Below are 12,960 nucleotides of genomic sequence, written 5' to 3' on the forward strand. Positions count from 1 at the left end.
ATTTGTTCTGCCAACCAGTCTTTTTTTTACAGGCACACATTTTACTGTTGCCATTTTGTGCACCCTTGGACTTACTATGCCAAGATTCACCCTTTATGCACCAAGATATAGTCCCAAACTCCCGAGTACTGCAGCCTGGCAGAGCCTGAGCCCATGGCTTTGGAGACAGGCTCCGTTGCTCATAATGAGGTCCAACTTTGTATGGAGAAGTGTAAAATCAGAGGGCACTTTCTATCTTCAGACTTTGAAAACTGGGTCAGGAAAAGTACTCACACAGACTTGTACTTGCTCTTTTTCTAAGTACTTTTTCCAGTGAAATTGCACATATGCCCAGCGTTCTCAGAGGCGTGCAATTGCATGCCTAAGTGCTTTCCCTTTCATGTTTGCTGGCACTACATGTAAGCTTTTATACGCAGAGAGGATAGGTAATTTTCAGAAATCCCATTTCCGCGCGGAAGTGGCCTCGAAAATTGCCCTCAGTGTTTTTACTGACATGTCATTTTCTGTCCTTTCTTAACTGAATGTTAGTATGCTTTATGACAGTTGGCAACACAGGGTAGGGGTTGAGAACATCAGGGTCACCAGGCAGCCCGCCTCACACTCAGCTTGGTTCACCTTTTACTGGGACCCATTACATAATTAGGATTTGCAAATAATTCAAAGAAAGCTGGGCGTCTTTGAGTTTTGATGGGAGAAACAGCAATGCAGATCCTTTCAGCCACCTTACTCCACGGCACATATGTCTCAGTATCTTGTTAGGTTTCCAGCAAGCTCCAGGGAATGAAGCACAATAGACGGGTTTCTTCTCTCTACTGAGTTCCTGGAGTTTTGATCCTGTCCTCTCTTTCCTTTGTAGCCTTTTCAGAGTGCCTGATGTAATAAGAAGTGAGTAAAAAATGTGTGCTACAGTTCAGCTAACACTTTCTTTATTCACGTGCTAGGAAAAAAGTTAATGCCTGCTGCAGTTTGGGACTAGCAACAGCCTCTACCTTTTAGTTATAGCACAATGAGGGAAAGCAAATTCAAATAAGGTTCCAGTTGATGACCTCGCCGAAATTCACCACTGGAAAAGAAGCCTCAGTCATGGCAAAGTGCCAGCTCTTTTCTTCTTTAGCTGCCTGAATATTGGTTACTAAATATAGCAAAGTCATGATTTGAAGGGAGGAGACCTGAAGATTAGGCTTCAGGAAGTGGAAGCGACCATCTTGATTACATTTTTAGTCTTTTACTTAATTGCCCCCTTCAGCTGCACCAGTGCTAGTGTTTACTGTGCTATCAGCACTAGTGAACCCCGTGGCAGAAGAATACTGCCCCTGGTCCCAGGCTGGTACAGCCGCTTCCAGTACTGGTGCTATCACAGTACGAGCCTCTGCACGAACCTTTAACAGAATTGGAAGGCGGGGGTAAGTCATCCAGAGAAGTGATGCCATCTGGGGCTCTTTTGTAGCGCGCTCTTCTCTCTTTCTTCCTGCAGTACTTTGCAGATGTCGATGAAGCTGAATCCTGGCTGCAAGAGCGGCAGCACATCCTGCGCAGTGAGGATTATGGGAAGGACGAGTCTAGCACCGAGGCCCTGCTGCAACGGCACCTGCGGCTGGAGAAGGAGGTTGATGCTTATTCCTCAGAGATGAGTCGCCTGGAAGAGCTGGCAACAGTGGCAGCACAGAAGGCTCGTCACATGGTAAGTTATGTGCAGATCAGTGGCTCAGGTCTCCTCTCGTGCACTTGCACTGTGCAAGGCACATTATCAATGACTGGAACAATGTGTGTGATGCTGAGGTGATGTATCTTCCTTCTCTGGTCTGTGAGAGAGACTAATTGCTGTAGGATACAAAGTGAGTGACAGAATCAGAGTTGCTCTTCCAGCCTATGAAAATAATAACGCTCTGTTCTGTTGCACACAGCAGGAGTGTGACCAGAGTAATACAATTCGTAACTTGTCCTTTCAAAAGTTAAAATGTAGGGACCAGCTCAGTGGCAATGTTGTGGAGGACCTGGATTTTATTCCGAGGTCAGGGCTTTTCTTCTGGGGTCAGCTGGGGTGGGGGATACTGCGGAGGCAGTGTTCTCAACCTATGGGGTGGAGAGATGGAGTCCCAGCCATCACTCAGTGGTGACACCTAATGGCCAGACTTAGGGGACACATTATCATGTTCCGGAAGGAGGCGTGGTCCGTGGCCCCCAGTCAAGCACACAATTGCTGCAGAAGCTGGGCTGAATAAATTGGGAGGGGATATGAAAACGTGAGGTAATAAACTCCAGGTGCTTGTGAATTAAGGCCTATAGTGCCGTAGCCCAATAGAGGCCTAATTCTGATTGAGCTGAAAGCCTAAAAGAGCAGGAGGAAATCTTCCAGGACAATAAAAATGTTAACACAACAAAGATCTATTGTAGCATCAGAACAAATTCAACATCTTTTGTGGACTGAGCTGCTTCATCAGAACTCATTTTTCCCTTATTCACCCTTTTCTGTTGGCAGTGCACTTCCTGTTGATATATTTTGCATCACAAATCCACTGGTTTAAACCTGTCCAGATCTGCTCCTTCTTTGGCCTTCCTCCCTTCTTTGGGGCTAGTGATAAAATACCATGCATCCATTCCAAGGGTCGCTTTTACCTATGGGGGAAAAGGGCCAGCTGTCCTGGGCCCTGCAGAGCAGGGGGACCCATGACACGAGCACACAGGGTTCTGCCCCAGTGACTGTATTGGCCAGGGCCCCCGGTCTCAGGCAGCTTCAGCCCCTTCCCTTCCAGGCAGCACGCAGGGAACAGGAGAGGAGGGGAAGGGAGTGGGGTTTAGTCTGGAGCAGCATAAAAGAAGAACCATTTTGCTCCCTAATCCAGCCTCTTCCCCCCATTATTCAGGGACAAGAGGGAAGGGGTGAGCCTGGAGGAGACATGCAGAAAAAGAACAGTCTCTCTGCTTCCTGGTCCAGCCCCTCTCCTTGGTTCCCCTCTCTACTTCTGTCTGCATAAGGAAGAAAATTAATAGCAGATCAAGAAAACATTCTCATTATGGCAGAAGAGCACAAAGAAATTAGAGAGACAATAAAGCACATAGCAATGGTAAATACTAACACTTCTCTGTAGAAATGTCACTGCTCTTAAATACATACATAAACACAGCAGTGTGTGCTACTGAGACTTACAGCATGGTGAGAGACCGAGGCTGCATGTTTGGTGGGTATGTGTGTGTGACTTGTATTAAAACCCTAGAGAGACTTGTGAAGTTGGGTAAAAGTAGAGTGTGCACTGCTGTACAAACATAGAAAATAATGCTAATTCATGAAAGGCAGGCTATTATCCCTGTCCAGGACTCTGTGAGTTATACCAGTAGATTAATTCTTACAGAAAAAGGATTTCCTAACTTGAGACTTTTGATGCACCGCAGGCTAAACTCCAGGAGAACAGAAGTGGGGCTACAGGTCTGCCATCAGTTGAAGAAGCAACAAGGCAAGAAGGCCGACATCTCAACAATACAGAGCTGAAAAAGGCCCCAGATGCAGAAACTATGGCTATGCCAGTCATCAAACGTCAAGTCCCACAGGTCAAGTTGCAGCTCTTCTACAGAGGTATATTTATTTATTTATTTGTTTGTTTGTTTGTTTATTTATTTATGAACTTTTAATATACCGACATTCGTAGAACACATCACGCTGGTTTACAATTAACTCAAAGAAAGGAAAATTACATTTAACTGGGGGTGAGGCAAGGGGAGAAGAGAAGGGCTATATCAGGGAAAAGACTGAACCTGCAGACCCAGCAGAGTTGAGAAAATGGGCAGGGCAACGAAGAAAGTGATAGCTATCTTTCAGAATGCAATATGACACTTATAATATTCCATGCTGTACAGCATAGAGGCTATATATAAATGCATATGAGATATGGGCTGCCTTTCAAACTCATTTTCGGGCCTCAACCTGGCAGCTCAGTGGCAATGCCGCACACTGCTATGCAGAGGTACCTGGACTCAATTCCCAGCTTAGGTCTTCCACTCTCTAGGTCAGCTGAGGCTGGGGATGCTATGGAGGAAGCGTTCACAGCCTCTAGAGAGGAGAGGTTCACAGCCAATGCGCAATGGTGGCACATAGCGGCCAAATTCAGTGGACATGATTGCAGGATTCAAAAGGAGCCTTTGTGAGTGGTTCCCCCCCAGCTATGGGCTATGGGAGAGGATGTGGGAAGTAGTGAATGAAGTCTTATTGCACAAGATCCCAGCTCTGGTTCTGATCGAGCTGGAAGCCCAAAGGAGCAGGAGGAAACTGCTGGGCCAGACCCCCCTTCCCCAAAAGTTTGTATTCAATCAGCAGATTACATGAATAAACCTGTCATTCCTGTTGATGCTGAGATAACTGTATAACAGTGAGTGGGTCCGTGAACTGAAATCTGTGAAGGCTGTGGTACCTTTTACTGGGTGAACAAGCTAGATGTTATAGTACACCATCTTGTCTTTTGCTCTAATAAAAGTGATCCCAGCCTACAAAGATTCTAGTTTTCTGTAGGATCAAGGCACCTAACAGAACTTTGCACTGTAGCAGGGTCATGCCAACAATTTATTTTATAATTTAGAAAGTCAAGAGCATCATTTGTTCAAAATGTCAGCCAATTTCAATTTATATCCTGCTGACAGGGCTGTAACTAAGGGGAAGGATGGACAAGAGGGGCAGCTGTCTGGGGTCCAAAGCCTTTTGGGGAGAGGTTGGAAGAATGACTGAAATGCAAATGTGGACTAACAGTGGATGAAAAGCCAAGAAGAGGGCAGCAATTTTGCTACCATCATGTTGTGGGCTATAAATAAACACTTAACACTGGCAGCTAAAATAGAAAGACTTTTATTGAGATAAATGGAATATTCCAGGAGAGTGCAATTACTAGCAAAGGCAATTCAGGAGCAGTCTCAGAAAACATTATTGATACAGTAGGTTAAATAGATCACCACTTCCAATTTCCACACCAATTAGTTTCTTTGCATAATATTTTTCTAATTGATTGGCATTATAATTTAATCTTATATATGCTAATAAGATTGAATTCTTGTAAGTCATGTGATTTCTTCTAAATTGAGCCCAGAAGGAAAAAATGAAACTCTGTTTTGAACCTTAACAAACTTCATCTTTTGCATAAATTCAAACATTTCAGCAAAAACTTGGATAGTTTTTACAAGTCTAATCCGTACAATTTCATACTGTTTCAATGGTCTTAATTTCTTTACTGTCTTCAAATTAGTTTAGCTTCATAGGAAAACCTTTTCAAAGCATCCGTAATTACTAACGGGTTGGAGGAGAGAGAGTAGAGAAGAAAAAAAGACTGGAGGTTGGGGAAGAGGGCCAACATCCACTTGCCTGCCCCAGGCGCTAGCATTATGGCTCTGGTTACTATTCTTCGAAGCAGATCAAAAAGCAAAATACTATCTCTAGCAAGTAGAAATGAGATTCTTGACAATGGAGAACAAACTATTTCCTTGTGTCATACCTTAGATAAAGAACCAAAAAATAGAACTGTCTTCTTTCTCCCAGTCCCTAGAAACAACCAGCGAGAAGTCCTTTTGTTTGTTTCAGAGGAATGATTATTTTTATTGGGTCTTATCCTTGAGCAGTACAGGACATACAGTGTATGTGTAAGAGAGAGGAGTGAGAAAAATCTAGAAGAGCGCTCTGCCTTTCTCCTTATAACTGGGCTAAAGCTTGACCTGCAGGGAGAGATGTCTCGGAAAGCCAAGTTTTTATTTGTTTAATTATAATGTTACTGGAAGCACATAGAGGGGACAGTTTTCAAAGTGTCAACATTGGGACAACATTTGCAGATTCATTTTCTTCCAGTGGACTTTGCACCAGTTCCCAAAGAGAGAGTATGTGTGTGATTTTGCCTTGAACCTTGGCTACAAATTGCCTATGGACTTCTGCACTTCCATTTGTGCCATGCAAAATAATGGGCAGAGTTGAAAATGCCATCTGTGATTATTTTCCTCCCCGACCTAAGCACACACCAGGAAAGCTGCCCCTACATGTGGCTAAAAGTACACACGCATGTTGCTCCTCAGCGTGCATACTTTTAACAGTATTGAGGGAGAGCAATTTTCAAATAACGAATTAATTGCTGTTTCCTAATCAGCCAGCCAGACCAGTCCAGACGCATGGGTTATGCTCCCTAGCCAGCAGAGAGCTACAGACTCGCTGACATCACCCTTTATGGGGGTCCCATGCTGCACTCAGCCTGCCAGTATTTTCCGTCGCCAGCAGATGGTGGGCAAGCATATCCTGTGCTGTGTCTGAGACCTGGCTGTAAAGACCGGGTGGAGAAGATTTTGGCTAGCTCCTAGCGTGATGACTCCTGGACTCCCTCTCCTGTTAGAGCTGTTCCTAGGTGAAAGTCTTCTGACTCCCTCTCTCATTTGAGCCTAGCCTTGCAACCAAGGGGCTTCCTCAGGGAACCGAGTCTGAGCAGGTGTGCTGTGAGCACCCTGTTCCCCTCTTTGGGGAGGCCTTACTCTCTTTATGTTCCATGGCTTATTCTCAAGGTGGTTTGGTCTTTCACCTCTATTTTTTCTTTCCTGATTGTTTGCAGGCCGTGTTAGATTAAAAAAAAAAAGAAAGGGTAGAGATCATGTTCCAGCCTCGTGCTTGCAGGACTTTTTAATTTGTGGTTTCTTTGGAGGGAATATAGTTGGTTTGGTACCGAGGCAGGTACTTTTCTGTTTTCTCCTGCTCTACTGCGGGCTGGAAGCATAAGAGATGGCGACAAAGGAGTGCAAAAAAAACCCTCTGTGCAGCATTTGCCATATGTTGGGCCTTGCCGGGGAGGGGGGGACCAAATTCTGCAAACCTTGCTTAGGGAAGAGGGAGAGTGGGTGCATTCAGAAGGGGTGCTTTTGGGGAGAGTCGCTACTGCAGGGTCGTTGGCTTAGCCAGTTCCCACCAGTGGTTTTGGTGCTGTGAATCCATGGGAGGGGGAAACTCAGACTAGGGCCCTCCTCCACCAACTCCCATGGCTTTGGAGCAATGTCCAGCACCTGCAGGGGATTCAAGGGCTCCCTTTGCAGGACTGCAGGTGCTTTTTCAACATTGCAGGAAACAGTGCCTTGTTATAATTAGTGATGTTTGGGTGGACCCTTGGACACTGTGGCAGCTGACCACGCCCACGGGGGGAAGTCCCGTGAGGGGCCACAGGTCAGGCTCAGCTCAGGACATACAATCACAGAGATTGATCTTTTATTAGACAATGTGGTGGAGCCACCAGAGGTGGCAGTAGTGAGCGGCTGAAGTAGCCCGGCTGGGCTAGTATCCCGCAGGCGCTGGAACAGCGACTCCTCCGGTAGCAGTGCTGTAGTGGAAAGAACTGAGAATACTGAGTACAGTGGAATATGCACAAAGCCCCAGTATGGAGAACCCCAGGATAGGGAGAGCAGGCCCTCAAGGAGCGAGTACCTGATTCCTGAGAGCTGAGAGGCTTGAAGGTGATGTACTCACACAGCGGTTCCATGTAGGAGATGGCACTAGGGCTGGAACGGAGCCAAGCCCTCGAGAAGCGAGTACCTGGTTCCAGGGAACAGCTCTGAGGTGAAGATGGTAGTACTCACAGGTGGTGAAGGTAGCGAATCCTTCCAGGCAGAAGAGAAGGTAGGAGCAGGCAGCGAGTCAGGGAACATGGGCCCTCGAGGAGCAAGTACCGGTTTCCTGATAGTGACCTGATAAGCAAGTGAGGCCCCCGAGGAGCGGGTACCCCGTTAGCGTTAAGAGTCCAATGGGATTGGAGGCAGAGTAGCTGGGTACGGAGAGCGAATCCCTTCTGTAAGAATCCCCTTGCTAACTCAAAGGCTAGCAAACATCGTAGGCTTTAAATATCCGGGCAGCGTGACGTCATCACAGGGGGACGCCCCCGAGGTTCGCGCCAAATAGGAAATAAGAGTGAGGGCCGCGTGGCGTGCGCGCCCTAAGGTACCAGCGGAGCATGGCAGGAGGCAGCGCCCAAGCAGGTCCGAGGACACCGGTGAGGACGGCAGGCAGACGCCGCGGCAGCCAGGCGGTCCATCCACAGCAAGAGGAGGAGCAAAGAAAGAAAGGTAGGCGGAGTGAAGCCGTCGGCAAGGGATGGCTGCAACATGCCTTCATCTGCCTGATCCTTTATGTGGAGTTTCTTAAATGTGTGCATCAGGCCTTCTGCTTGAGGCAGACAGCAGCCCTAGAGTCCTCTTCTTCCTCCATCTTTCTGGAGGTCACTCAGGAGCCTTTACTTCAGGGGGCTGGGAAGAAGAGATCCAGGAAGGAGGTTGAAGAAGACTTGGAGGATATTTTATCTTCCGAGTGTGAGGCTTCCATTGGTAAATCCTAAACGTAGTGGGAACGATGGTGGGCTGGAAGAGGAAGAGGGTCCTTCCAGGGAGGAGAGTGTCACCACACTGGCATGACTTTTTCATAAGGAAGTACTTTTCAAGAAATGCAATTTAAAATACTTCATAGGTGTTATTACTCCCCAGAGCGATTATTCAAAATGGGCCTGCTTGACTTTCCCATATGTACCAAATGTAAAATTATGGAAGGCTCTTTGCTCCATAACTTTTTTGTGTTAAGTTAAATGAGTTTTGGGATGGAGTTTTATCAGCTATTGAGAAGATTATTTCAATCAAACCTCCGTTTTTAGGGGAGGTATTGCTATTAGGCGATATAAGATGGACATCAGACATATCTAAAGGATACACCAAATTTGCTTAGTTGGCAATTATGTTGGCCAAATTATGCACCTTGAAAAGTCTGAAAGCAGGAAACCTCGTCTCCATCATTGAAAATGAGGTATTTACAGCTATTAGACTGGAAACTGTTAGAAAAATTAGAACCTAAATTTCAGCAAAAACAACTTCATAAAGATGATTAGTTGGCTTGGAATGCTTTTTGTCATATAAAGAGGGATTCCAGCAGATATATACTGTACAAATTAAGGGGCTTGTTTATGTTATTGTATGCTGACATTGCTGATTGAATTGCCCATTCATGTATTCAGTTTGAGGCTTGCTAGTCTGATGGGTTGAGTGTGTTTGTGTCTGTGTCTGTGTCTTGTGTCTATGTTGCTGTTCTTCTATGTAACAGTTTAAAAAGAAAATTGATGTGATAGGAGAACAGCCTTTGTATTATCTACAGATAATTTTATTTTTTTGGACTCTTCTGTTACTTATAATAAATGTTTCAAAGGAAGAATTTTCTTTCTTTATTTCTCAGTCCTTGGGGATTTTGAATATTGCCAAGGAGAAAGGGGGAGGGGGGGGAGGGGAACGGAGTTTACAAAAGACGCGATAATGAAATCATCTAAGGCTTTTCCCCTACCTATTAGAGAGCTGATATCCATGGAGTAAGATTCTCCGGAGGCAGCTTTAAGGGAGAAAGGGCCATGGTGTGGGTTTATTCCCTCGGTAAGCAAAAAAAAAAAAGCAAAAAACTGAAGGTTCCTAAAGTGGATGTTTTGATCTGTGCTGTCACCAGAAGAACTACGATCCTGACAGAAGAGGGGGCTTCTCTTAAGGATGCTCAAGATAGGAGTAGTGAGTCTGCTTTTAAGCGTGCCTTTGATGTCATTGGTTTGGCTCTCTAAGCTGCGTTTTGCAGTGCGATTGTGGCTAGGGCTGGTCTCCAGCTGATGCGGCATATCCTTGGAGGGTGGAGGTTCCATTCTGGAGGATGCAGCTCAGATGGAGCCCAGGCTGCTGCATTTTTAGCTGATGCCTTGTCTGATTTTGTTAGAGCTATTGCCAGGAGTATGGCTTCCATGGTGGCAGCAAGGTGTCTACATCTATGCCTCAGTTGGTAAAAAGGATGCTATATCTATGTCTCAGTTGGTAAAATTCCCTTATAAATTTATCTGTCGTTTGTGAAGGCTTTTGGAGAGTTGAAGACTACTAGGATTCTGGAGGATAGACCTAAGGGAGCTTTGCATCTCGCATCTTCTAGGAGCTACTATTAGAGCACCAGGGGAAAAAGAGGGAAAAGTATTCAGGTAGCCAGCACCCCAGGCCTTATAATAGGTTTCAGTCATTTTGGTCAGACACATTTATGATTTCTCCTTGCCTTTCCACTCAGAAGAAGAAAACTGTATGGAGCACCCTTGAGCACTGTGTTCTTGGTGGCTGTGGTTCCTGTTCTGGCATCACAGAGGAGTTTCGGCAGGTGCTCCATTTACTTTGTGGTCCCAAAGAAGGAGGGTAATTAGCAACCCATTCTGGATTACAAACATATGAACAAGGCTCTAAAGTTCACTCACTTTAAGATGGAAATTTTGAAGTCAGTGTTAGTAACGGTATGGCAAGGGGAATTCCTGACATTCTTAGATGTGTCCAATAAGAAGGAAGCATCAGAAATGTTTTCAGTTTGCAGTGCTAGGTCAACATTTGAGAGTGTTTCTCTTTGGGCAGTCTATAGCCCCAAGTATCTTTACAAAAATTATGATAGTAGTGGCAGTGGCACTTCAGTGGGAAGGTATCCTGGTTAATCCTTATCTGAACAATTCATTGATAAGGGCAAAATTTAAACAAAAAGGTGAAGCAGCAAATGCCAGAGTGGTTCAATTATTTCAACAACTGGGATATGTGATCATTTTATAGAAAAGCACTGGCCCCATCCCAGACTCTGGGATATTTGGGTGCAGTTTTCTACACAAGGAAGAGTCAGGCATGTATGAGGAAGGAAAGGAGTTTTAGATACCGTAGCAGGATTAGGTGAGGACCTGTTGCAATCTCAAGTCCCAGGGGTGTGGAGACACTGTATCTACATGTGCTGGATTCAATGGTGGCAATGTTGGAACTAGTTTCATGGGTGAGGGCTCATATGAGATCTTTGCAGATGACCTTGCAATCCAGGTGGGCCTCTCAGCTTTATGCTAAGAAGTTTGTACTGTCATAAGAGGCCAGGCAGAGCTTAGTTTGGTGGCTAGTATCTAAAAATCAGGAAAATGGAATGGACTTGGAATCTCCAAATTGGATTGTGTTGACCACAGTTGCCAGTCTTCTTGGTTGGGGAGCTCATTGGCAGAATCAGGTGGCCCAGAGAATCTGGTCAGTGCAAGAGGCCAAGTGGTCAATCAATTGTCTGAAGACAAGGGCAATCAGGCTCACTTTTGAAGAGGCAAGCAGTAATGCTTTTATCCTACATTGTGACTGCAGTGTCCTATGTGAATTGTCAAGGAGGAACCAGAAACATGCAGGTGGCACAGGAAGAGGCTCAGTTGATTCAATGGTCAGAAAGGCATCTGATGGCCATCTTGGCTTCTCACATAGCAGCAGTAGAGATTGTTCAAGCAGATTTTCTCAGTCGAAATGCCTTAGATCAGGAAAGGAAACATTTTCATTAATAATGGGCACATGCGGAGAATTGTTAATGGACATAATGACCTAATGCAGGAATGCTTTGGTGACCAACTTCTTCAGTTGGAGGAAAGTTCATTGGAGATAGATGCCCTGATTAAGCAATGGTCAGAGGAGGAGATCCTTTATGTATTTGCTCCATAGCTTTTGATAGGCAGAACATTGCTGAAGATTTCAAGTGACAAGGGGCCCATGATCCTGATGGCTCCAGATTGGCCAAGATGCCCCTGGTATGTGGATCTAGTATGAAAGTTCGAGAGGACTCCAGTGTGACTTTCACTGTGCAAAGGATTGTTGGTCCAGGGTCCAGTAGTTCATGAGGACCCATCTTGATTTTGCCTTAACACATGGCCCTTTAGAGGGTGCATTTAGTTAAGATGGATTATTCACAGGCTGAAGTGAGAACACTTCTGTGAGTCAGAAAGACCTCTATTTCCTAGATGTATGTGAGAATCTGGAGGATATTTGGTGTTCGGTCAAAGGTTTGTCCCCTGGGAGGGTCTCAATTCCTTTGGTATTGTATTTTCTTCAAGATGGTTTGAGTAAAGGCCTGGTCCTCAATTCTCTCAAGGTGCAGGTAGTAGCAATTGCTTGTTATCTAGGTTGTTTCCAAAGTATATCTATGGCAGCTCATCCAGACGTTTCACATTCTTTAAAGCAGTTTAAACATATTCTTTCTCCAGTCCAGCCAATTGTTCCAGCTTGGGATCTGAATCTGATTCTTAGGTTTCTCAACGGCGATCACTTTGAGCCTTTGAAAGTTATTTCACTCAAATATCTCTCCCTTAAGATCGTGTTTCTGGTTGAGATTTGTTCTGCAAGATTTTTGAGTGTTGTCATGCAGAGAACATTTCTTGACTTTTTTGAAGGAGGCTGTTTTTATCTGGATGGTGGTCGTTCATCTTAATCAAGTGGTTTGTTTACCATCCTTTCAGAAGGAGGTGTTCAAGGAGGAGATTTGTCAGTTCTATTGTTGTATGTCAGAAGGATTTTTCTTCATTATTTGAAGGTGATGAAGACGTTCAAAAAGTCTGATCATTTCTTCATTATGTTTAGTGGTCTTAGAAAAGGAGAGGCAACTTTGAGGGCTTCAGTAGCCTCTTGGATTAAGTTGACTATTGGAGCTGCCTATGTGGATAGGCGTCTTCCCCTACATTGTAGTTTGATAGTGCATTCCACCAGAGTGCAGGTGATGTTGTAGGTGGAGCTTCACTTGCTTTCTCTGTCTGAGTATTGCAAAGCTGCAACATAGTCTTCTTTGCATTCTTTTGCATAACATTATTGTTTGGATGTCCAAGCTAGAGAAGAAGCTTTATTTGACTCAGACATTCTAAAAGTGGGCTTATCAGTTCTTCAGATTGAGGATAGATTGGGTACATCCCATGCATCTGGACTGGTCTGGCTGGATGATTAGGAAGGTGAAATTTGGTCTGACCTGATAATTTCCTTTCCTTGAGTCCAGCCAGACCAGTCCAGGACCCTCCCTAACTACTAATATTCTCATTCCTCTGTGTTGCTAAGAGTGTTCTTTTGGAGGATCGCTTGAGAAGAACAGTTTACATACTCTTTGTGAACCATACTGGGTCCATAAAGGTGAGTACATTGCAGGAAGGTTTG

General features: G+C 45.0%; 1 protein-coding gene across 1 annotated transcript in view; it reads left to right on the forward strand.

The window, feature by feature from the left end:
* Positions 1-12,960, forward strand: part of SPTBN5 (spectrin beta, non-erythrocytic 5) — a 341,199-nt gene that overhangs the window by 81,509 nt on the left and 246,730 nt on the right. The window contains exons 15-16 of the mRNA XM_029597445.1: positions 1,475-1,681; positions 3,391-3,571. Coding sequence (XP_029453305.1) covers positions 1,475-1,681; positions 3,391-3,571 — 388 coding nt within the window. The remainder of the gene's footprint in view (positions 1-1,474; positions 1,682-3,390; positions 3,572-12,960) is intronic.

The sequence above is a fragment of the Rhinatrema bivittatum genome, chromosome 4, assembly GCF_901001135.1.
Source record: "Rhinatrema bivittatum chromosome 4, aRhiBiv1.1, whole genome shotgun sequence".
NCBI classification, from domain to species: domain Eukaryota; kingdom Metazoa; phylum Chordata; class Amphibia; order Gymnophiona; family Rhinatrematidae; genus Rhinatrema; species Rhinatrema bivittatum.